The sequence below is a fragment of the Hydractinia symbiolongicarpus genome, chromosome 4 (genome assembly GCF_029227915.1).
Source record: "Hydractinia symbiolongicarpus strain clone_291-10 chromosome 4, HSymV2.1, whole genome shotgun sequence".
Classification (NCBI taxonomy): domain Eukaryota; kingdom Metazoa; phylum Cnidaria; class Hydrozoa; order Anthoathecata; family Hydractiniidae; genus Hydractinia; species Hydractinia symbiolongicarpus.
In genome coordinates this window covers 16680309-16707689 of record NC_079878.1, presented here as the reverse complement: position 1 = coordinate 16707689, position 27381 = coordinate 16680309, and the positions used below count along the sequence as shown (strand labels likewise).

At 37.2% G+C, this 27381-nt stretch overlaps 1 protein-coding gene across 1 annotated transcript; it reads left to right on the top strand.

Annotated features, from left to right (window-relative positions):
• The first annotated feature begins 1977 nt into the window (after positions 1-1977).
• Positions 1978-15252, top strand: LOC130641601 (6-phosphogluconate dehydrogenase, decarboxylating-like). The gene is made up of 18 exons (XM_057448471.1): positions 1978-2512; positions 9763-9796; positions 9870-9911; positions 10003-10063; positions 10440-10558; positions 10674-10739; positions 10965-11083; positions 11182-11248; positions 11325-11393; positions 11487-11552; positions 11631-11756; positions 12192-12255; positions 12415-12545; positions 12998-13131; positions 13215-13314; positions 13394-13485; positions 13592-13622; positions 13702-15252. The coding sequence occupies exons 1-18, from the start codon at positions 2499-2501 to the stop codon at positions 13819-13821; spliced, it is 1455 nt and encodes a 484-aa protein (XP_057304454.1). The 5' UTR covers positions 1978-2498; the 3' UTR covers positions 13822-15252.
• Positions 15253-27381: the final 12129 nt, after the last annotated feature.

The window sequence follows — 27381 nt, the reverse complement described above, 5'->3', positions numbered from 1 at the left end:
TAGAACGATGCTGGCGATAAAGGGGAAGAAGCAGTGTGGGAAGGTGAACCACGCCATCTACAATCAATCAAAATCAAAAGACTTGTATGTTGACGTACCTAACATGGGGCAGAACGATGTCATCTCCCCAGGGAGTTTTAGACTGTTTGATCTGGAGCTGATAGGCACAAACACGAAGCGCACTATCGTGAACAATATTGGTAAAAGTCTGGTGCAGAACCTAGAATCTGCTGAACAGAAACGAGGTGCGAAGCATAAATGACTACAACGTGCTGGCTGTCTACAGAGACTTGTGGTTGCCCAAATTCGAGCGCGAAAACACCCTGATCCAAGAAGGTATCAACCCGAATGATGACACTATCCGTGCCTTGCAAGTTAAAGCATGCGATCACGTCGGGACTGATAAGAAAAAGGCGATCAAGGGGTCCGCATCCTAACAGATAATCTTGATTTGCACATGATCGAAGATGATTTTACCTTCATTTGCTTCTAGGGTCTCTATAGTTCTCACCACAGGCAAGTAGGCTTTGCTCCAAAACTCTCCATCCTCCAGACCTAGACGCTTCATCTCACACTCGTCTATGAAAGCTTCGATGTCCGCGATACTTAATAGTGACCTGGAGCCTTTAATCTTCCAATACGGAGATGATCTCCCTCCACCTTTGTGAATATCACAGCTGAAACTGTAAACAACACTTACTCGCATGTCTGAGGGGTGATTTTATCAATGATACCACGCGTGAGCCGGTTGGTTAAGGTTCGCGGAAATATGTGTTTGACGTCTTCGATCCCTGTGGCCTGCTTCTTCTGTCTTGGGAATATGTCTTTGATTCCCTTAAATTCTCTTAAATTCGTCTTGTATGCGGTTTGTAGTAGTTCTCTTGTGCTTTCTACTCGACCTCATCGTGAAGCGTCGTTCCTCTCGAAAATTGTTCCTTGGCTTTTTTGTAATAATTAGTAATAGTATCCCGCACACTCGAAATCGAACGGTAAGAACATCGCATTGCATTTTGAACCAACTCATGTTTCCTTTATTATATACATAATTTTTTTATCAGGAAAATTTTTAAATGGACAGAAAATTATTTTTACTCAACTTGCGCATGATGTCGTCGGTGGAGTTTATCGAATTTTTGGGCATGCAATAATAATTAAAATAATAATAGTATGTTAATTTATGCTGATGACGTCACAGACTTTTTGGGGGCGTCAAAGGAGTGTTATTTTAGTGGGTTTTATCGATGTGACCCCAAATTCTGTATTGAGTGACTCCTTCTATCTACTACGTCAATGATTTCTCACCGCGTGGGTAACTAAGGACCACCTGGGACCAATTTTTTGGTAAGTTTCCCAAAGCTGTGTGACCAAATCCGTTTCGGAATGGACGGGCCGATGACGTTATCAAAAAACCTTCAACCCTAATATCTATGCAACCGTTTGTCAAAAGTACATAACCATATACATTTTCTTTATCAGCAGTTTAAGCTCTACACAATAGAGGCAACGTGAAAACAACGTTCTAATTTTTTTTGTGTGTGGATAGGTTGCTGACGTCATCAAAATTTAAATGAAGCTCTCTCATTTTTATCTACCTGAGTGGATTTTTCCACGGGCTGTATTAACTAGTTATCAATAATTCAGCACAGCAAAATGTAAACAAAACTTGTATTTTTAACAGACTGTTTTATATTTTGGCCATCATGAACTTTTATACAGCAGCCGTGCCGTGCGCAGTTCGCCTCTTCTTTAAAGACTATGGTCATTATCACGGCTTAATGGCCTTTTGTATACATATTCGAGCGACTTTATTTTTAGGGGCCTATAGAGCCTAAGCATTAGCGTCTCTGAAAAACCCCTTGGGAGAAAGGATATGTATATATGTATATTTAAGGCAATTATGGTTTATTCATTTGTTTACCACATGTTATTGATGCAGTTCGTCAAAACTTGTTGGTTAAAAAGCAAGAAAAAAAGAAGGGGAAGACATAGATTCCGTAATACGTCCGAAATTAAAAAGGCCTTCTTAACGAAATAACCCGTCTTTACTTCCGCTACAGACGGAAGGCGGATGTTGTTAAATTAGTTTATTTGTATTTTGGCACACAAACTATCTGCAAATTGTACCAAACCGTTTAAGAAATAGTTCAGATGTCAAGTTGAAAAAAACACAATAATTAACCTGTGGCATTTGTCAGCATGTATTACAGGAAAAAGGTTTCTTGCGTGGGTTCACAAGGAAGGAAAGACGTCATGACTTAAATAACGCAAAAGCTAAGTCGCGGCGTTTAGACTCGTTTCTTGTCACTTTTACGGTTAGTTATTCTGTTGGGCAACTTTCTAATCGAGACACGTCTATAATTGAAAACAAATAAAAGCCTGGATGATTATGCAGTTTTCCTCTCTAAAGCTGTTTGTGTTTGATGAGAGTATCTCTGGCTGGGTATAAAGCAGAAACAAAGATACAGATTTTAAACTAAGTTGTATTGATAAACATAAATATGGCGGAACCAAAGTAAGTACATATTTTTGTGATATGGTTTCTGCTGGTGACCTCTAAAAAGTTGTGTTAATAATGGAATTTTATTTGAAATTATTTCCACTTCCACGCTCATACTTATTTAAGATAAATATTCTGGCGTAGCATGCCGTAGTTAATTTTCACTGTTTTATTTCAAACAAGCATATATTTAGCATATTTTATTGCCCCAAAAACATTCTTTCCAAAAAAAATTATAAAGTCCTTTATTTACCTTTAATATTTGAACATGCTAACAAGTGTGTGGGTCTGGTGCTTACATGGCTAGCTACAAGGGCATTATTTATGGTACTTTGTACATAACTCATCTATAGCTACCTTCGTAGAAAATAAATGGCACAGTTTTTTAATTTTTTTTAAATCTGCAAGTGTAAATAAAACTTTATCATAGATGAATTTCGGCAAATAAATGTAAAAGTACATAACTGTCAGTTTCATGCTGAACGATTATCAAATGTACGGTGATAAACTACTTCAAAATTTTTTTGAAAATACTGTAAATCCGGTGGGAAGAAAGATGTATAAAATTATTTAAAATTGTTCAAATAAAACTTGTTGCTATGATGACACTTCGATATTAATTCTGTTCTTTTGTTTAGTAATTTCAGTTTGGGTGTTATTATATGGTATTTTTCGGTGATGCACAAATGCACGTTTTGCTATTGTTTTTGTACGCAGGGGCATGGTCAATGATTTCCCATTTCAAAATTTGCACTGTTCCTGTTTTTTTCAAACTCCAGATATGTTTTAACAGTTCTGTCGATTTTTCTTTTGATTCATTTCTGAAATCGTAGCAATGGGTGTACCACCGTTTTTTAAAAGTTCCTTCCGTAATCACTTATTTTCAAATATATACATTGAATCGTTCTACTTCATCTTTGTTGGTACCTTGACTTGAAAAAAAATATGAAAAAATTGGTGGTTAATAACCAAAAACTCTATATATTTACTTAGGATATAGCTGTATATTTCAATGAATCCTTTTCCTGTGCCAGTGTAAGCGATACTTTTTTTAAAAACGCCAGCTAACAAATCCTCTACACACTCTGCTTCTTTGCATGAATTATTTGGTTTATATTTTCAGCAGTAAGCTTTTTCAGCTCTGCCAGGTGAAGCAAAGTTCAGTCCATTCACAAAAATGCATTGTTAGGATTTTAATTGAATTGAAATAAATCAGAAGGCATCAATCTACACTTGATAAAGTTTGAAACCTCAAACGAATTTCCATCAAAAGAAATCCACAGGAAAAGACATCCATTCACCAAATCATAGCATTTTTTCCTGTCATGCAAATGCTAGAGCCAAAGAGTGTACTCCTGAAAAGTTAACGAATAAAAACGTCATGCAGAAATTCATCTATGATAAAGTTTTATTTACACTTCCAGATTTAAAAAAAAATTAAAAAACTGTGGCATTTATTTTCTACGAAGGTAGCTATAGATGAGTTTTAAGTATGTACAAAGTACCATAAATAATGCTCTTGTAGCTAGCCATGTAAGCACCAGACCCACACACTTGCTAGCATGTTCAAATATTAAAGGTAACTAAAGGACTTTATATTTTTTTCTGAAAGAATGTATGTTTTTGGGGCAATAAAATACGATGTTGAGTTTCATTTTTTTAGCAAAGCATCAGTAATTTTTAAAAAGAGGCTAAGATGACTTGCTAGAATCTTTGTTTACATTTTATTTCGGCAGGCAAATAGTTTTTTAACCAATCAGATCTTCTAAAAAGAATTATTAGCCAATTAAATTGCTTATTTTACCTGCCAAAAAATAAAAACAAAAAAATTATCAAGATAGCAAGTCATCTATAGTAATATGGTGATGTTTGGAACACAATCAAAACTATGTGCAACATTTTTGTGAGGTGCACATGTGTTTAATTTGCATTACATACTTACAAAATTAATAATATAAAATGTCATTTGTTTAATAACCCCAGGGTTCTTTTTTGTTACTTAAAGCCTTTAATAATAAAAATATCAAAAAAAACTTCAAAAAAGGAACAGAACATTTATCCAGGGAACCTGACACTAATGAATTATGGATGTGAAACTATAAATAGAATTCTGTAGCTAAAGAAGTATGTATATATGTATTTGAATATAAATTTAATACAGCAAAATAAACATTCTGGTGAGAAATCCACCTACATGAAAGTGGACTTTTAAAATAAACCCATTGAATCTAAGTATTCATTTAATGAATATGTAGCTTAAGAAGGAACTTTTAGAATTAAGGAAGTACAAAATAATAATGAGTAATTAAAAAAAGAGGAAAAACTATCTTATCCCTTCAATTAATCTCTAATTGCCTCTTTTTAAATGAATCATTAGTATTTCCTCAACTTAACTCTTTGTTGGATGTTTTAGATCAATTGTTCACATGTTTCCATATGCTGCATGTAATTTCAACACAAATTTGCCATTTTTTGTCATCATACTGATGGTTGTGGTCATGGAGCTGCTATCAAAAATTCTTAATGTGGCTCATTTTTTAAATAGCTAACCTAAATTTTACAAACACAAAATTTCCAAACATTTAATAAAAATTATGAAAATAATAATTTCAAACTTATATAAATAATAAACATATATATAAAGAAGAACACTTTATTTTGATTTGGTTAGTAAAGGTGCATAATTTGGACTTATATGTATTTTTGGGCTGAATATCTTACTATTATTTCTTGCACTTTACTTATCTATCTAATAATTATATTTTTTTCGTTTTATGGACATTTTTCTTGACTTTAACCTAAATATTGTAATTTTAGAGCAATTGTATAGGCACAAAGCAGATACATGCAGTTACAATAGAAATTGCAATCTGAAATTTTTATTGACCATTAAAACAAATTAATTTAAATTTATTAAAGCTCAAATAAAAAGTTTTGTATAACTTTATTACATTGTTTGTTATATAACTAAAGATGATTTAGAATTGGAAAAAATATCCTACTTTAGGGGAAGATACTTTTGCGAACAGAAACTTTTTCGAATTAGACTAAAATTTGCAAAAGTTTATGTCCATGAAAACTTTAGACGTGGCTCATTCGCGAAAGTTTATTTACGCCAAAAAAGGTATTTTATTTCAATTCGCACAAGTTAGTGTAACCCGAAAAAATAACCCATATTAAGTTGATTCATTGTTTTATGACCTCGCTGATCTTAAAAGATGTTTTAACTAGCCTACAATTGACCAGTTCTAATTTTCCTGTTCATATGATAGTATCTTTTAAAATTTTTAAGGAAAACTCTTGTAATTTAGGAGAATTGAATCTTCTGCAAATCTTAAAAATTATTCATTCATAAAAGTTTTTAAATAAGGCTCATTCCCGAAAGTTTATGTTGCAAAATACAAAAATTTCACAAATTTTCCAATTCGCAAATGTTTTTGTTCACAAGAGTTTCTTCGCCTAAAGTAAAAGCTTTTTTCCTGCATATTTTGATGTGTAGTTATGGAACTTTTTACTAGTTAGATGTTACCCTGTATTGTTTTAGAACAGTTAGATTTTATTGTGAGCTATCGTTAAAGTAAAAATGCTTATCATCAAGAATAGAAAGTGCTTTCTGTTTTTGAGAGAAAAAATATGTAGAAAAATGTTGTTTATTTTCATTTCATGTGAAACATGAAACAAGAACGTTTTCATTGTAAGAGTAAGGTAAATAAAATATATCCAAAACTTCAAAATCAAACTGCAATGGAAACATTTTTAATTTGTTAGATGGGTGTAGCGTGAGCCCTTGCAGGAAAGTTTTTAGTAGGCACAGTAATGAGTAACTATTTCTTAGCATTTCTCTGAATAGAAAATAATCACTCCTAGCAAGTCTAGCAACAGTTGAATCATTTGAGTCAATTGTCTTGGAAGATGCTAATGTCAACAAATGCAAAGAAATGGGGGAGAGAAAGAGTTCATAATGTCGTTAAATGTTATAACAAAAGAAACCTCATCTATAATTGACATAACTGCCACCACACGTCCCAAGGTTATAAAAGAGACATGTTTTTAACATCAATATCTGACCATGAAATAATCGGTCATATTCGCAAACGTAACCACATGAGATTTCAAGCAAAAACTATTTTTGTTCCGGATTACTTAAAGTGTAACACTGTTAATGTAAACAATGAACTTGCACCATTCATTGACAGGCGAGTTTAAGGAAAGCCTTATCCTTAGCTCGACAAAGATACGAAAGCTGCACTCAACAACTGTGACAAAGCATAACGTAAAGCACGTCGTACAAAGGACGGAAATGACTGGAAAGTTTATAAGACACTTCGTAACCATTGTAACAATTTGCTAACATATGCAAAAAGTCCATTCAATAAAAATCTAGCTGAAAATCGTAACAACCTTGAAGGTTGCTGGAGAGTTATTAGAAAGATCTTCCTTTCGAAAGCCTCAACCAATGCCACATCATCCGGACATTTGAACAAGTCCTGTGTCAAACATTTTTCTGAACACAATGCAAAAGTCATTCATTCCCTGAAGTGGAAAGTCATACAATGTTGTGATTTTGTTTGGCGAGTTCCAGCCTACATTGTACCAAGAACATTGAAATCGTTCCATTTTATTCCTTTCTTAAAACAATCTTTTCTTAAACAGCTAAAACAGCTAAAACGAAAGAAGGCTCCTAGCCTAGATGCTCTGCCTCCAAAATGCTGAAAGACTGTGCGCAAACCATCTGAAGTCTCTGACACACATTATCAACCTGTCACTCAGGAGCAGCACAGTAACATGCATTTGGAAAAAAAGCACAAGCAAGCGATCCAGAAATTATCAGCTAAATTCGGTGTTGCCAATACTTTCCAAAATTCTGGAAAAAACAGTCCATGTTCAGCTCATTCAAGACCTTGAGTCTGAAAACTTGTTATCTGAATCTCGGTGCTGATTCAGGGCAAAAGGATTGACAGAGTTTGCCTCTGCTATGTTCACCAATAATATTCAGATATTATTGGAACCGTATTTATAGACTTGTCTTGGGCATTTGACACAGTCAATCATAGTCAACTCTTTGCGAAATTACCATTGCACTGTATCTGGGACCAAGAACTCACCTGATTTATATTACGCCGACAAAAAAGTCAAGGACATTGAAAAGTGCCTGAACGAGGATCTTAAAAAGAGTAAAGTCAACAAGTTTGAAGTAATGTATCGATTCTCCGTTATCAACAACGTCGCCGAGTATAAATACCTCGGAAATATTGTAGATCCATCATTGATACTTTGTAATGATTTTGACAAAAAGTACTGAAAAGCCTCAAGCAGAGTGCATCTCCTACAGAAATTTTGTCTATATCTCACGAAGCCTACAGCACTCAGCATCTACAATTCCATGATAACGCCAGTTCGGACATACTGCAAAATCATCAACCTCAACTTAACTAGAACACAATAGGAAAAGCTACAACCAATCTAACGCAGGTCAGCACGAATCATCGGTGTTCAACGTGTTTGTTCCATCAAACACCAAACTTACAAATGATCTGCTAATATTGTTAGAACCTGTCTTAATAGAAGCATGTGTGAGAACTTTAACGAATACTTTAAACTGAATGCTCATGCTAAATCCACACATAATAATAACTGTCTCATCAAACTTCCCCCTGTTAAGTTAGAATTAGCTAGGAATTCTTTCTATTATTTTGGAGCTTATTTATACAATTCATTTTCACTTTTTAAAATTCTACAGTCCATGTTCTACTCTGTAGTCTCTATGTTGCTATTTAGACTAAACTAGAATCTGCACAACTTGTCTCCCTAAATGTTTTTATGTTTTTATAGGTTTTATGTAAAAATATATATTATTTTATCCCCACACAGGACACATGTACTGAAATGTATATATCCTGTATAATAATAATAATTATAATTATAATTATAATAATAAAAGGGTGAGGCAACCACATTTTTAGCACATTTAAAAAAATATTGGTTTTCTTCTATATAATAATGAAAAGATAAACTACTTTAAGTGAACCCAAGGTATGGACTAATATTATAGAGCTTAAAAAGTTGGTTAGCAAGTCTTTTAAAAAAATTTAAGAAGCTCTTTTTGTTCTAAAGATATTCACATTTCAGATTTAATTATGCTGCATTAATTATGATTTCATTTTTAAGTAATAGCAAATTTTGTCATTTTCTGTCATTAGTAATTTTAGACCTGTTAAGGAACTTGTATTTAAACTTTATCAATGAATAGATATTATAAAGTCCAACATCATCTTGGGTTTCCTTTCAAGATATTTTCAACTTCAAGAAAAACTTTTCAGCGAAATGGACCAAACAGAAATAGTAATTTTCCTTTCTGTTCCGTGGAAAAGTTCAACATTTTCTTTGCTTTCTGTGTAGAAACGACAGGTAGAAAATTAATTTGCCAATCAGATTATTTTATTTCGTTAGAATTGCCCAAAATGTGTTTATTTTCTGTATTGAAATGTGCTCATTAATATGAAGTGGAAATTAACAGCAGAAGATTTTCTGTTCTGTTCTGTTTCTTTCCACAGAAAATTTTCTTAAAGTGGAAAACAGCCTTCAGACAAAAACCCCACCACTCCTAAATGATTTTGGTAATTACAACATAATTAAATGCTTGATGAACGTTTTAGACAGAAGTTATGGTCTAAGTTTGCTGCAGGCATGCAGCAGCATAGTAAAAGGAAAAACACTTAGTAAAGCCTTTTAAATATATTCTTTCAATCTTTAGTACTAAATATGTGAAGAAATACATTATAGAGATAGTGTTGCAGACATTAACTTGCACATTTGAATCGAATTCATTTTCAATCTTAACTATATATCATCAAAATTCCCTAGAAACGATTATATACTTCCTAGGGGTCCTTTTTCATTATTTCACGTTAACAATATTGTTTCGGTATGTTTATTTTTATATTTAGTTTTGCATTATTCAATATGTTTGGAATTATTTTGTTTCAAAAATCCAAAAGATTGTTTGATTAAATTTTTCTTCTTTTGAAAATTATTTGTTTATTTTCATATTTTTTTTAAATTTTGATATGGAATCGTTATCTTGGTTGTTAATTGTCATGTGTTGCATAATATAAAATCTTATTTAAAACATCCTTTTTGTGTGAGTGCTTTGTTCTCTTGTTTGTCTTGTGTTTTGTTGTCTGCATGGTACCATTTTTTTTTTATATCAATGTATATATAATGTTTGATTCCAGAAACTTACATATTTTCAAAAAATGTTTTAGGGGAGATATCGCATTGATTGGACTGGCTGTAATGGTATGTATATGCAAAATAATGCTTGTACAAATTTTTCTTTAAATTTAATTAATATTTTATTTTTAATTTTTAGGGCCAAAACATTATTTTAAATATGAACGATCATGGGTTTACGGTAAGTCATTTTTTCAGTAATTGTTCTACAAGAACTAAAATAGTAATTATAAAAATTTGGTATTAATTCTGCAATTTCCGATTGTCAACAGGTTGTTGCATTTAACAGAACTGTGGCCAAAGTTGATGAGTTTATGGCTAATGAAGCAAAAGGTAACAAATTTTTTTTCACTGAATAAAATAAAACAACTGGTTCCACACTAATAAATTTAGGGAAAAAAACTTTCGCAAACAGAAACTTTTGCGAATTTCACGAATTTTAGCCTATTTTGCGGTTTATGTTCGCGAAATCTTCTTCCGTGGCTAATTCGCGAAAGTTTATGTAAAAATTTCGCAAATTTTTCCATTTGCGGAAGTTTCTGTTCGTGAAAATTTCTTTCCCTAAAGTATTATAAGACTATTTTTGAGTTATTTTGTCTGATGGTTTATTATATTACACTTAAAAGATTTTTTGGATGCCACATCCCCTTCACCTAAAGTACTTGAAGGTAACTTATAAAAACTGGTGACTGAAACTCGATAATTTTAGGGACAAATGTCATCGGTGCAAAGTCACTTGAAGATATGGTTTCTAAACTCAAAAAGCCACGCCGAGTTATGCTGTTAGTTAAAGCTGGTTCAGCTGTTGATGCGTTCATTGAGAAATTAGTAAGTTATTTAGAAATAGAAATAGACTTATTTAATGTTGTTTCCAGCATTGCGTCACTCCATTTTACAAGTACTTTATCTTGTCTTGGTGCGTAATACTTTTTTCTATATATAGGTACCATTATTGGAAACAGGAGATATTATTATTGATGGTGGAAATTCTGAGTATAAAGACACCAACGTAAGCTTTATGACGTTTTGTAATCCAGAAAATAAGTCAGCAAATTTACATTTTGATTGGAAAGAGCAAAGGGATCCCTTAGCAGCCCGTTTCTACACTTTACTGCTTTTTATATTTATTTTCATAAGTAGAAAAGAATGCAATAAATAATATCAGACATTGACAGATTGAACATGCATATACTTGCTGTGTATGAATAATAAAAAATTTTCTTTGTATTTTTAGCGACGATGTCGTGATTTAAAAGCAAAAGGTATTGAGTATGTTGGCAGTGGTGTCAGCGGAGGTGAAGAAGGAGCCAGACATGGACCATCCTTGATGCCAGGAGGGTCTTCAAAAGCTTGGTATTGTTTCAATTTATCGTTTAGTTTTTATACATAGTTATTTTTACACATTTACAAAGAGAAAAAAAGGTTTTTATTTCATTATTTTATTTTTTCAGGCCACACATTAAAAATATCTTTCAATCAATTGCGGCGAAAAAAGATAATGAACCTTGCTGTGACTGGGTACAATAGTGTTTATTTTAGATATTAGATCTGATTTTCTGATCTATTCAAAGTTATGTCTCTTATTTTCGTATAGGTTGGAGATGAAGGTTCAGGACATTTTGTTAAAATGGTGCACAATGGAATTGAATATGGAGATATGCAGGTAAAACTGATTCCAAAATAACATTGGATTATATTCAATTGGAAAAAAATGCCTCTAATAATAACTATTGATACTTGACTTTGTTACATTTAGGTCATATGTGAAGCTTATCATCTGATGAAAACCTGCCTCGGCATGACTCCACCAGAGATAGGAAAGGTACGAAACAATGTATTTTAAGCATCTTTTTTTCTCATTTCTTAAAATTAACCAACGCCATTTTTTCTTACTGCTTAGGTAATGGAAGCATGGAACAAAACAGAATTGGATTCGTATTTAATCGAAATATCTGCATCTATCTTACAATACAAGGATGACAAGGGTGAATACTTGGTTGAGAAAATTCGAGATACTGCTGGTCAGGTAATCTGTTTTATTATTGATATTGTTTTTATTATTATTATTTACGCAGGATAGCTTCTTCAGTCCCTATTGGTACTGTTATCAATAAGGGTTGTGCGAAGAGTGCTCTGATGCATTCAAAGGGCCTATTTGATTTGCGAAAGACGTGTAAGCACAACAGCCACTCAACTAAATAACCGCCTTAGATATCAGTCCTATTGTCATGCTGAACGTAAGCAGAAAGGATCTCTAGCATGACTCAACCAGGGTTTGAATCCAAGACCTGCACTCCAATCTCTATATAATATAAAGATATTAACATTTTAAGGGTTGATAAAAATTGCGTTTTATTCTATTTGTGCGAATCTGTTGTGTCAAACAAGACAAAGTTTGTATTCTATAAATATTATTTATGTATTATAATTTATATATTTTTTATGTATTTTTTATTAATAGAAAGGTACTGGAAAATGGACAGCTATAAATGCTCTTGATTACGGAATACCAGTTACCCTTATAGGTAGGGTTTTAACGGTATTTTTTAATATTGATCTATGGTATAATATCCGACTTTTTATTTGTGAGCCTAAGATGATAGCTGTGAGTGGGGCCAGCCAATCATTGGATTTTTCCACGGGTTAGTATTGTAAAATACGTTTTTAACTGTCATCCATTTCAGCCGAATCAGTGTTTGCTAGATGTTTGTCTGCGTTAAAAACTGATCGTGTGGAAGCAAGCAAGTCGTTAAAAGGACCAGACACGAATAAATTTACAGGTGATAAGAAAGCTTTCATTGAAGATATACGACAGGTATGAAGCATACAATCTATTTTAGTGTAAAAGATATGCATCTGTAAAATTAGAAGACTCCAATCACTTATTAACTTTAATCGATATTCTTCAATTTTCTTCAATATTCTTCAATATGCCTTGAAAATTTTCATCGTTTTTGGACGGATTATTTAGTTTTGTCTAGTTCTAACTTTTCATCTGATTAGAATGTGGGAGCTTTACAACTCGTTTTTTGATAAGTGATCCTATTTTGGGAGTCAAGCCTTGCTTTTCTCGTTGCTTAGTATCTGATTTATTGACACAGTACTGATATCGTGAACTCTATCCGGGAACGTCGTGCTCGTCATTTTATCGAGGCCAAAGCATTGCTAGCAAGTGACTTAATTTTTCGCAATTTGAGGTTTATGCCCTTAGCAGCTAGGTTGACTACCATTCCGCTTTTGGCTGTGATGTCTTGGTTATTTTTGTAGGCTTTGTATGCTTCTAAAATTGTATCGTACGCTCAAGGCTTCATGTTGCTACGAGAGGCTGCTAAAGAATTTAACTGGGAGTTGAACTATGGCAGCATTGCTTTAATGTGGAGAGGAGGTTGTATTATTAGAAGGTCAGGAATAAATCTTGTTAATTTATTTTGCCTGTGATTGTATCGTGTCGCTGTTTTTGATCTGATCAAATTTTTCATTTTAGTCGTTTCCTTGGTAACATTCGCGAAGCCTTCGACAAGAAGCCAGCATTGATTAGTTTGTTGTTAGATGATTTTTTTAGGGATGCTGTACACAAGTGTCAGGTAAGTTTCGGCAGGGTTGTGTGGCAAGAGAAGGAATGTAATCTAAATTCTGTATCTACATGTGCTGATTTTTTTGCAGGCCTCTTGGAGACGCGTGGTATCCACTGCATTTACATTGGGAGTACCTGTGCCTTGCTTTAGCTCAGCACTTGCTTTTTATGATGGTTATAGGTAGGAAATTACTGACCTGCACGGCTTACTGCACCAACTTTAAATTACCTTTTTTAACATTTCATTTGTAAACCTGCCCTGTTGATAATTTGGCAATTTTTTGTAGATCGGAACGACTTCCTGCTAACCTAATACAGGTGAGTTATTATGTGCGACAAAAAAGCTATGTTGTAAAAACAGACGGATACGGCTATTATTAAAGAGATTTAATTTTAGGCACAGCGTGATTACTTCGGTGCACACACTTACGAATTGCTTGCAAGTCCAGGAAAGTTTCATCATACTGATTGGACTGGTCATGGTGGACGAGTGTCATCAACAACTTATCAAGCCTAACTGGTTAGCACCTTGCTTGTTAATAGCTACGACGACTACTTAATTAGAAAAATAATATTTAATGACACAGTAATTCTGCTATATTGGCATGTTGTATATTTATTTTGTAGTTTATATTTTGTTTTGTTTATGCACAACCGCGATTAAAATTTTTTAAAATGAAAAAAAAATCTCATTTTGGTCGTACTGATTTAACATATATATGCTTGACACTCTTTTTTTTAATTTTCTTGAATCCATTATAATTGTAAGAATCACGATTTTATAAAAGTTAAGGCACATTACTTAAAAACCTTGTTCTTTTTTTCCCTGATGAATGCAGTCACAATTTTGTCGCCATAATTGCAAGGTATTGGCTTATTTTAAGCCAATATCTAGGTGTAAAGTAGATTGAGGGTTGCTTAATTTTATTTAACTAACATTCTCAATTTATGTCCGAAGGGGAAATAGAAAAATATTTTGTGAAAAAAGTTCGAAGTTATTGTAGATTTCCTTTCTTGTAGTTTTCGTTCGTTTTGTTTTAAAAGCGTCTTTCTATTTTCGCAACAAATAATTTTTCTGCTTTGCTTGTATACTTGTACTGACCTGTAGCAAAACCCTGGTAATGTGTGTCGTGTTTAAATAATTTAAGGAATGTTTAGATAAATCTGAGTAAAATATGACGGCGTCATAGGGAGGAAAGTGGTCGGGGCAAAGATATAGGGAGGGACCTATTAATAATGCACCATTGCTTTCGAAAATGTCTATTCGTGTGTATTTAACTGCATTTATACATTGTTTTTTGCCCTATTTTTTTTTTTATTATTATTATTTCAACGACTGTATATACACCTCTAATAAACAGCTGAAAAAAACTACAGCGTATTCAGAAAGTAGCATGCGGGTTTGTTTTTGGTAGATTTTGCAAATTGGAAGATGTTATTAAATTAAAATGGTTACCAATTACAGAACGTAGAAATTTTAACTTGTTAAAAACTACTCATAAGGCCTTAAACTCAGTATATTGGTCTTCTACATGTCATTTAGATGTTAAAGTGCACACAAGAACATTGCAGAACCCTGATACCCGTGTTAAACCATCCGTTGTATCAGGAACTTTCCAAGATTTTGCTAGTAAGTTGTTCAATGAGCTTCCATCTAACTAAAAAACGAAAACGTTTATTCCACCTTCTGCAAGAACGTTAAAGGCTACTTGTTAGATTTTGCAATAACAAGATCCCTTGCGGGAAACTGATGTTTTATTTATTTATTCATTTATTTATTTTTTCTTTGCATATTTGCTCCATTCCCGTGTGTTACTCAACTTCTTTTAATAATATTTTATTATTTACTTGTATTTTATCTGTAATATATTTCTTGTTAATTTTTATTGGGATAAAGAGCCATTTTATTGTAAATGGATAAGCCCTGAAAATATATTTTACTTACTTACTTACTTACTTACTGTTACTGTTATTCGCGGAATTTCCTGCTGTTATTTCCCTCCTGACCTTTCGCGGAATTTCCTGCACGCTTACTTACTTACTTACATTAAATAAGTCCTATTTTGGTAGCCATATATAGGCAAGGATTATACCAACCCCTATGGTGATTATTGAGGCCTTGGTATCCTCGTGTTGGTTTGGTGGGAGTTGTTCGGTTATGGGAGACGATGTTGTGGGGCCGGGAGGTACGGATGGTATAGCCTGTATGGTATGATCTGGTATATGGGGTGTGGTATGATTCGGAGCTTTAGGATGCGTGTCATGCTTTGGGGCATATATAGGTGTTTTGGCAGTATGCTTAAGGGGTGCGGCAGACGCATGCTTTGCAATACGCTTGTTATTTAAGTCAAGTCGTATACCAATCATCGCATTTTCAGGAGCTATGAGGATGTTGTTGCTATACCCTACAATCCTCCCTATACGTAGATTCATGTTGGAGGGCAACATATGCACATGATGCATTACGGCAAAGTTCACAGGAGTCCTCGCATACTGCAACACCTTTTGCAACTCCGTAATGTCGTGACTTACATTTTCTTGCCTTTGGACCATAGCCTCGAATTTTTGTACTACTTGCGATCTCAGCAATAGGATCACATAAACTCTAATACTCTCGCTTAGCTTGGTCAGACCTTCCGATGTTAGACCTTGGCTTGTGGGCATGATAAACTTCGCCCAGTCCCATCAACCTGCGGGAACCATCTACCATTTGTCAATGATGACATTACAGCTTTGAATTTGTAGAGGCTATTAGGATCTGCATCGTATTCGCGACACACTTAGGCGTATCCGGGGTTTTTATATTGAGAGAATCCATCATCATACGACATGGGTACCTTCATTCTTGCCAGAATACGACGCATGTGGTAATAGACATGGAATTTCAAGATGGAGTTGATGAGGGGTACGGAGCCTCTCATGGGCTTAGCACATATGCCTAATGCGGGGGTCGCGCAATGGGTAATGAATTTTACCTGGATATTCCAATAGTCCAAGGCCTGTCCTTTCCACCCCAGTTGAACGGGGTCATTAAGGTAGTTCGTTGGGACCTTGATGGCGTACTTGGTAAACTCCGGGAATGCCACAGAAATATGAGACTCCGTACTCACACACAGGTCCTGATGTTCCAAGTTGGTTATACCAAGTGGCCACCCCCCTGTTACTTTTATACTTTGCAGAGTGGTTATATTGGTAGATGTTCCTCTTCGTTTTAAAACAAAAGGATATGAAGCAACTTTATATTACAGATATTGAGAAGCCTACCATACTCAAAGACTACCTGGGGCAGAACACCCGTATTGCACTGAAATCTATCAGTATCAGACCTGGATGGTTGAATTTATATAGCAATACAGAGTTTACCATACGTAAGGTGGGACTCGACCAGAGATTGACCCGGATCGAGATCATCAGCGGTTTATACAGGATAGAAGGTATTGCGACTATTATGAACAGTCAGGCAGAGGATAAGATTAAACTTTTCGTATTGAAAAGTGGCTACTGCAGGCTCCGTGTCAGGATGGGTACTCGGTGGTAATGAATCGACAAATACAAGAGCTCCTAGGCTTACCCTACGACCCTAGTAAGAAGTATTATATGAAAGGAGACTATGATGGGTACTATATGACCGACATTTACCATAGGCTGAGCCCGCTTGTCACCAGTTGGATGAGGACGATTGCCTGCTTGATGGCAAAAAGTCTAAAATTCTGGCCTTGCTTCCCACCAAGAAGTTAAACGCTTGGGGGGATAGGTTGACTTGGAGCTTTGACAATCCTGTTTACCTTCCACTGAAGGGTTCAACCGATCGTCTGGAGTTCATATTAACGGACGTATATCACCATGAGAAAAATGTCACGTTCACCGGCCTCACGATGCAAATCCTGATAGAATAAAGATAAGCGACATAGCTAAGCTGTACCCAAATTTACCGAGTGCACTCGCGCAAGGCTCTGATCAGGATGAGGGACAGGTCTTCAGACTCAAGAAGATTGAGGAAATAGAACAATGTCTCCGGGTTGAAATAAAGGAGAGGAATAGATTGGCGAAAAAAATTAAGATGAACAACACGTGGGTCAGGATGTGCGACCATGGATTGCTTGGCGTAAGTGTGATTACGTCAGGACTTGGGATAGGAGCCATGGCCTCGGGCATGGGGGTACCCTTGGCTTGTGCCATGGGGTGGCTCGTGATTGCCGCCGGAATAGGGCAAGCCGGTATTCGGAACGCTTCAAAACGGGTACGTGTTAAATCCAAAAAAATATGAGGGGATAAGACTGCTTGCGGAGGCCAAATTAAACTCCATCCTTATAAGCAAAGCAATGGATAATGATATAATCAGCGACCATGAGTATAGCCTGATTAGCTGTGAAAAGGAAAGGTATATGCTGTTGAAGGAACAAATGCGGCAGAGGTTTAACAGGATTGTAAATGCCATCAACGAACAGGAGAGAGCCCAGCTAGTTGGCAAAGGCAGAGCAGAAAGTAAGGACGAAATTTTAAAAAAACTTCAATCTGTGCAATATGCAAGCACAATGTAGAGTCCCCACCTGAATATAGGCCTTAATTTTGTATTACATATTATAGGTCATATGGAGCCTATAAAATATATGGTTTTCTAGTCCTCGCTTAGCAACCATTACTTTTTAAAGTCCTTATACCGCCATTCTGTTTTTGCCTTGTATATATACAGGCGAAAAGACTAGAATAGCGCTGGCTTGGCAGGGCTCATCGTAGGGTATCGGCATACCATAAAATTTGGTGGTGATTGTGTCCTTGTAATATTGGAGCTTAGCATTCACATAACCGTCCTTTTTTACAGGCTCTGTCGTCAATTGCTCAAAAATCAACTCCTCGACTTTTAACCATATTTGATCCAATCAGGATATTTCTTAAAATCTAGGCTCATTGCCGGTGACGCATTGACGTTATACTAGGTCACCTCATTAGGGGACCAGATTTTAAGTGTCTTTACCCTCAAGGCCACCAAAAGGTCCTGTGTATGGTACCCTACAACATATCGTTTGTCCTTACCTCCATTGGCGGGCATGGCTTCTGATACCGTTAAGTATTCTATATTGATATCATCGATATCTGAATATGTTAGGTTTAACAAGCTCGTTCTCAAATTTCAGCATCTTCTTTATTGTATATTTTGAATGACTGCAGAGCATTACATGTTCGTACATACGCAGCCACCTCCGTTATACGAGATATGTTCATGGAGATATGTTCATGGAGATATGTTCAAGACACAGGACATGTGTAATTAGGCTGTTGAAAAGAAGCCATGGCTGATAAGATATGTACCGGATCGGTTGAACCGATCTGGTACATACTCTAACATTGTGAAATCCTTTTCGACAGCCATATTGCACATGTCTTGCGTTTTGCGGACAAATTTGAGTGCATGGGGATCCTTTACAACAAGTCTATTGCATATGCGACGCGTCTTGAACCAGTCCGGCGCATACTCCAACATTAGGGGCTCCTTTTCAACGAACCTGTTACACATATCTTGCGTCTTGAAATGGTCCGGTATATCCATGAACTTAACGATTATATCCTCAACAGCCTTGTTAAAATATTCATGTTTTTCAATTAATTTAATAAGATCAGTCTTATTAAGAGCTGAATAACATTGAAGACCTCGTTTTTTAGCCAACAATTTTAATGCAGATATCGTTTTGCCTTCCATTCTCTATTTATTATAGAATTTTTGCATTGTCGGTGGATTTCATAACGGTGAAAACTAACATGGTTATTTCCCTTTACTCATTTGATGTATACTTTGATGTGCGTTGATTTTTAGGGAATTGCGCTAGAAAATATTGGACCTCTTATTTTACTTCTGATGATGTCATTAGTGAATACTAGGTCCTATGTAGATTAATATGGCATGGTCTTGGAATGGTGCTGGATTAATAGGGACTAGGTCTTGGATAGTGACTATTAGGGGATTGTCGTTGATTTTGCTGGGGGTTGCCGTGGCGTCACTGTTGTACGCGCACGCGACTGTGTCAGAACATACGTTTTCCTATCTCTAATGTTCCTTCTAGCACAGTCGCGTGCGCGAACGCAGTGACGTTACAACAAATCCAATACCATCCAGCACCATACCATATTGAGCTATGGAATTCAAGGATATATCCCTAATAATCAGTGCGATGTATTGACGTCATCAAAGTATGCAGAATAGGAGTCCAAAATTTCTAGCACAATTCCTAAAAGCCTACGTATATCAAAGGTAAGTCCCTATCATACAAAAATGAGTAGGGTTATTCCCTATCAATCAACGCATGCGCAGTAAAGTCGGGAATAACTGTGTTAGTCGAGCAAAATGAAATCCTCCGAGAAAGTACAACTCTATACAATAAAGAAGTGAATACATACACCGTGAAACAATTACGCGATATTGCGAAAACCCGTGGCTTAACCGGGTATTATAAGCTACGCAAGGCCGAATTGATTTCTTTATTGGGGAATGTATCACAGAAACCGGCCAAGTCCATAACACCTGAGGATATGGACGTCTTCGAGAGACAGGAGATGGCGAAGGCCCGTCAACCATAGGAGGTAAAATCAAGGAATGGGTATTGCCCCCATCTCAGATGGACGTCTTCGAGAAACAGGAGCTGTCGAAAAATCGTTCTGTTGTAAGGGATGGAATGAACGGATTTTATATTTGGCTTGTGGACGATGTCCCAAAAGCTATAAGAGAGGGGGTCAAGAGAACATATGCGACCCTATATAGATTATACCGTATAGATAGACCGTTATATAGATTCATCACGTACGGTGATGAATCTATATAACGGGGCGGCCAACGCAAGACCTACACCTCATAACGAGGTAGAACAGGAGGCCGAGGAAGACTATCTATATGAACAGTCGGGGTAAGATTTTACACCACAGAAACATAAGCATGCTCATAACAGGACGTATCAAAGTTTCAGAATTCCCGGCATAGGAGGAGCAGATGTTGATGGGTATATAGGAATGGTAAGGCCCAACGTAAAAACCTTGGTTGAAGGGCAGGTGGAAGATATGGGCTCAGCGAAGGTACGGATATTCCAATAGATCATGTGGAAGAAGAAGAAGACGAACCTGGAGGAGGCCAACGATGAGGAGTATTTCGAGGGGAATAAGGTTTTCACTACCAATATGCTAAAAAGGTATGGAATGTAATTAAATTGTTCAACATATATGTAATTAAATTGTTCAACATCTATGTCTCTGACCTATCGTTGAATTCGTCGTGTAATTCTATCCAGTACGCAGATGACACAAATCTTTACATACACTTCAAACTAAAAGAAATGGATATCGCAACAGCAAAGCTTCAAAGTGACATTAACCAAATAACAACATGGTCAAAGATAAACAATCTGATGTTTAATTCCATAAAGACAAAATCAATTATGTACTCGACAAGCCAGTTAAGCTGTATAAACAATTTAAACTTCAGTAACTTATTCAAATTCCATAGTAATGGTGCTGAGATTGAGCGGGTATCCTCTCTCAAAATACTGGGCATAACATTCGATGAACATATGACGTGGTCTACACATGTGAATAACATCATTAGATCATCATACGCTACGATTTCGACATTAAAGCGATTGAAACGTTTGGCACCTTTTCACGTGAGAAAGAATCTCGCTGAAGCACTGATATTATCAAAGATAGACTACGGAAATCTTGTCTATAATAATATTCCACAATATCAAATGAAAAGGTTACAAAGAGTTCTAAATGTCGCTGCCAGCTTTGTTCTTCAGAGATATGCTTCCACTAACGATGTGTTAGTAATACTGAAATGGCTGCCAGTGCAAGAGCGTGTAAATTTATCGATACTAAAACTGGCACACAAGGTGTTGTATGACGAATGCTCACCTGAATACCTTACACTGAAATGGTACAAAAATGGTCGAAGCCTGCGATCTGATGCAGAAAACAAAAATAAACTACAAAGCGACACATTCCGAAAAACGTTTATGGATTGCTCATCAGCGTTGTTTAATGATCTTCCTGGCAATATTCGTTCCGTTGTCAACCATAAAAAATTTATCAAAAAAGTCAAATTATTTTTACACGATAGTGCTTTGTGCAAACTTTTATCCAAATAATGTGAATAACTCTATGCATGTAGGCTACCTATTTCCCCCCATCTTTTCATTATAGTTCTACCTTTTTTGTGTGTCCTTACATCGGTGCCATCAATTTATTTATTTTTAATTAGTCTCTTCTTTTTTTTTTTTTTTTTTTTTTTTTTTTTTTTTCTTGTTCAATGTGTCTACTTACTCTACCGGCACCATTTCGTACTCTGTGAGCCCATTTATTTCATTATGCACTTAGATTCAATATATTTTTTTACTGATCTTATAGATTTTATAGATTTTTATAGTTTTTATTTTTTTGTAGGCAGAAGAACCATTTGTAAATTATGGATGCCAAATATATGTTTAATAATAATAATAATAATAAATAAATACCTGGCAACGTCACCATGTGGGACTACCATGACATCTACCTGACCATAGACGTCCTGCTGTTAGCCGTTGCTTCGAGACGTTTCAGGAGGTGTGCTTGAGGAATTACAAGCTTGATCCTGCCCATTTCTATAGTGCGCCCGGGTTGGCCTGGAAGGCAGCACTGAAATATACCGGAATCAAGCTAGAGCTTCTCACCGATCCGGACATGCTATTGAAGTTCGAGAGAGGTATCCGAGGAGGTATAACCCACGCCGTACATCGTTATGCCAAGGCAAACAACAAGTACATGGGAGACGGGTACGATCCGGAGGTTGAATCATCCTACCTGTAGTATCTCGATGCCAACAACCTATATGGATGGGCGATGCGTCAGGACCTATGACAAACATAATGAGCTGCCTTTTCTACCCGAACGCAAGATAGTCCATAAGGTTGATGTAAATATGTGGTACATGTAAAGGCCCTTCACGAGGCTTTAAAACATGATCTTGAATTGAAGAAAGTACGCAGGGTGATCCGGTTTAACCAGAAGGCATGGCTGAAGGGGTACATCGATCACAAGACGAGGTTGAGAACGTATGCCAAAAACGAGTTCGAGAAAAACATTTACAAGCTGATGAATTTAAGCGTGTTCGGAAAGACCATGGAAAATATCATCGCAACATCCAGCTGGTCACCAACGAGGACAAGTACATGAAGTTGGTGATGAAGACAAATTTCAAAGGTGGAAGCAGGTTTAGCAAGCACCTGGTAGGTGTAGAGATGGTGAAAACAGAGGTTAAAATGAACAAGCCCGTATACATTGGCCAGGTCATCCTGGATATGTCAAAAATGGTGATGTACGAGTTCAATTACGACTACATGCAACCAAAATATGGTAGCAAAATACAGCTCTGTTACATGGATACAAACTCCTTTGTGTACCATATAAGGACACATGATTTCTATGTTGATATCGCTAAAGATGTTGAAGCACGCTTCGATACAAGTGCCTATAATCCGGATGATGGTAGGCCTATTCCTATAGGTAAAAACAAGAAGGTGGTAGGCCTCATGAAGGACGAATAAGGCGGTAAAATTATGACCGAGTTCGTCACCTTAAGGGCCAAGCTATATGCTTACAAGAGCATTACAAAACAGGGCGGTGATCGCAAAGCGAAGGTCGTCAAAAGATGTTTGACTAAAACATCCATCACCTTTGACGACTATCGGCGGTGTCTAGAAGAGGGCGTTGACGTCTACAAGAGCCAGGTATTGATCCAAAACAAGTGCCATAAGGTATACACCCAGGAGGTATCGAAGTTAGCATTAAACAGGGCAGATGAAAAACGGATCGTGCAACAAGATCAAATTACAACACTTGCCAGGGGCCATTACCGCCAAGCGTCTACAGGAGATTAAAATGGAGGTGTGCCTACTAATCGCTATACTACTACCTTATGCCATGATAGCTTACATACTTTTTCGTTATAAACGACTACTAATAAAGGTGTCAGATATTGCACAAGTCTTTGACAATGCCTCTGCAGAATATGAAAATATTGAAAAGCCTATCGATAAGCGTCAGGTGCTGAAAGAGGCCCTACGCAAAGGCAAGGGTCGTTTACTACCAAAAAAATGCATAGAGGGCTTCGTTGACAAGGCTTCGGAGGAAGCAATTGACAAAGTCCATGCCGAATATTTACAGCGAGAACTCCAGGAGAAGGGGGAGAAAACAGCTAGGGCACTGTCTACCCATGTTATAAGCCTGTATGCAAATTTGATTTGGAACTTTGTCGACATCGACAATGTAGATGAATTACGTCGAGATATCGAGGACGAGATATCCATGACAGATTTGGGAATCCTTGTGTACTGCACTATCGGGAGGTGTCTGTCCCCACTTCTCGTGGAGGGACAAGAGGAAAGAGGATGCGGGGAAGGAGGTAGAGGAGGCAAAGACGGTGCTATAATAAAAGGAGTGAAGAGGAGCAAAAACAAGAGGAGAGGGTTATAACAAAACCACCGAAGAACGAGGATCGTGTCGCAGCTGGCAAGAGACTTGTCGAATGGAACAGAAAGAACAAGGCTAACTTACAGAAGAACGTGGACAAAGGTACTTCACAGGATGATCAAGAACCTGCGTCAGGTTCTAGCAAGTCAACTGATGTATACCTTTATGGGGTAGGGACTTTGGCTGTGCTTGTCATAGGAGTAGGCGTCTGGTATATGTTTAGTAGGGGTAATAATGAATCTCAAAACCCCGCATCAGAGCCCCAGCAGGGCAAAGCCTAGTCAAATGTCGATATTTTCAAAATGCGGTAATAATAATAAATGACCACAAGCAACGTAACACCGAAGGAAAAGGAGATTTTGGATATGTTGTACGAGACACTCGTGGACCTTGGTTTCACCTTTGCCTTTGCCATGGCAGGTAAGAAATTTTTGGGCATAACGAGGCCCTCTACCAAGATGGACACTAACGACGTCCTCAAAATGGTTGCGTACTTCGCAGCAGGTAGAGCAAGTCGTGAAATGGCCGTCAAGAAGAGGTGGTTGCCGGCAAGTATCGTGCCAAAACCAACAAAAGTGTCCAGTAAGAGCTCGTGTTTGTCCCTAACGACAAAAACTAGTCAATATGGAGGAGGCTAAAAAGTGTTCCAAGTGTTCAAAATCTCTCCCCTTGAACCAGTTCAAGATCAAACGAGACGGCCAACAAATGAGTACATGTATCCCATGTCTTGATCTTAAGAGGCTGTCAAAGGGCAAGCGCCGCACCTATATGCAGCCCCTACATGAGTTGATAATTATGCTGCAGGATCATATTTAGACCCAGTTCTCCGAGGGTTATTACTGAGAACTTTAAGTTGCATGTACACCACAAGACACCTTTCAGGTATCAGGAAACATGGAAGTCCCCAACGCTTGCCGAGGTTGCTAAGGCATTATACAAGGCGTACACCGCAATACTAAATGGAGAGCAAACGTTGTAGGGGGTACAAAAAACTGCTTGCTCCAGACAAGTTCGAGATTAGGGGACATACTCCAGTTGTATAAGTTGCCTCGATAAAGCTAAGGCGAGGCGGTGCACCAAATGCAAGGACATTAATGATCCCGAACATGAAATAGACCCCCTTGCCATTGATGGGGAAATTATAGGGTCCAAACAGGATGAAGATTACCTGCTTTTGTATACCTTGTTGACATACAACATTATACCCCGGTACGCCGAACTCATTGGGGAGGGCCTGGAGAAGGCACTACTCGTCAAAAGGTACCGCAATGCATTGCGATGTCTACAGGGTAAATTAATATATACTCCACTACCTCTGGAATATCAGACCCAAAATACCAAGCTATGCCCTGCCTGTCAAGGGTCCCTAGTAAACAATAACGGTGGTGTGTTAATATGTTTCTCGTGTGCTGCCATATACCTCAAAATTCACGATCAAAAAGGGTCGAATTATTAGAATAAAATGTTGGAGGTTGTGAGGGACCCCCACACGGCAATTTTCACAGGGCCCACAAGTTGTAGCAAGACGCAACGTGTTTTGGACCTCCTCGAGAATGAGTACAGGAAGCACTTCCACAATATTGTAATATTATGCCTGACCATACGGTGGAAAACCACCTATTTAGAGAGGGCATCGCTATGGCGTGACGAATATGTGTTTCTGATTGATCCTAAGGATCAATTGTTTGAATGGATCCAAAAACTATCCTCATTACTGGCAAGCCAAGAGACGTTATTTGTGATTGACGACGTCATAGCCGATGAAGACCTTGACAAGCGTCGACAATCACTACTTGAATTGACTATTTCGGGAAGGCATCGTAAGCATAGTTTGTGGCTACTCACGCAGTCATATACCACTCTTCCTAAAAATCTGAGGAGCCAAAAGAAGGCTCTGTTTTTGTGGTACCCCTCGGAGAGGATCGACATGAGGCAAGCTGATGAAGAGACGAACATGATCTCCGATTGGGATGATACCAAGGCCGAATTGAAAATATTCAAGCATGCATGCTTGTATGTGAGATTGGAACACCCCAGGACTTGGAAGATCCTCGGATGACCACAGTGAAATCCTCTGGGTAAGCATCGGTATATAGAAAGATGTAGTCGCAAGTTATGTTCAACGCAGGAGTCATCGAGATCCTAGCCAACAACCAGGATCAGCCTATGATTAAACGTGCCAATTTGGGACGTTTCCTGGGTATCGAAAAAGTTAAAAATATGACAATACCTTTGGCATTTCTATCTACCAGGTCTGAAATAGTAGGGCCGGGGCGGGGACTCCTCCCATGGGCCCCCGATCAGGTATGCGAGGAGGAGGGTAAAATGGGCATGACGTCTTTGTCACGCTTGAGGGCGCCTTGGAAATTGTGCGTAGGTCAAAAAAACCAAAAGCTGTTGGGGTCATCAAATGGTTAGCCCGGCCAGGTGTGAAAAAACTGCAAGATGTAATTAAGGAGCAGCGTCAAGCCCTCGAAGACAGGGATGGGGCTATGGCTTTTCTCGGTGATGAAGTCGAGGATTGGGACAACCAACTCATGGTGTTGGGGGATAAGCTCGAGGATAAAGACGAACACCTTAGTGCTCTTAAACAAGACAACTCGGAACTACGGCATAGGCATGTTCCACACCGATATCAATATGATACCGTGATATGTGTGGTTGATAAAAACGATCCTCACGAGCATGGAAAAAAGGTATATATAAGCACTATATGATCCTATGCCAACGTAAGCAACTAAGTACAAGAATAAGCACGTTAGGGGAGATGTACCCCGAGTAGACTGTAAGGAAACCGGAATGCGACGACCCCAATGCCGTACATGCCTAGTGCCGATTCAGGGACGATACCCTAGGCATTGAGAATTTTTACCTCAACCATTTCACGATGCCCGACGATGATACTTTGGAGCTATTTGAGGGAATGCTCGACATTGATATGTCGTAAGCAGGCGCTAATTTTCACTACCTACAAGAGTAGTAAAAATTGTGGGTAGTGAAGAGGAAAAAGCCTCATTTAGTGGTGGGTTCCCAACCCCTCCTATGGAATATACCTTTTTGACCTATTCAGCTGTATGTTAAAAGGTACTGAAATATCAACAATATGGAATCCTATCTTCAAAGGAATCAATTTACAATCAACTACAATATTCAGGTACCTGTGCTACATTGCTGTATAAAAGCAGGGTCAGTGACCAGTTATTGCCCTACCTTCCTGGAAAATTTTAGGTACCGAGGTGGAGTATACTACGAAGGATTTGAATATACCACAGACGAAGATCTTTTACACAGGGTAGAATCAAGCGAAAAAGCATGGGCAACATTTGCGAGAAACGGGATCGATGATGATCTCGAGGATGATATTGAACGTCTAGGGCTCCATATCGTTGCGGACAAGGCGAAAAATTATGGGGCACTCTGCTACCAGGTCATCAAGGATAAGGATTTGAAGCTATCGGATTTGGCTGATATCGCAACAATAGGCAATATACTCAACTTTCCGATTTGGAGAATGAACCTAATGTCATCAAAGGCATTGTCTATGGATACCCGTTCTACACCCAGCATCCTTTGGACTATGTAAGGGATC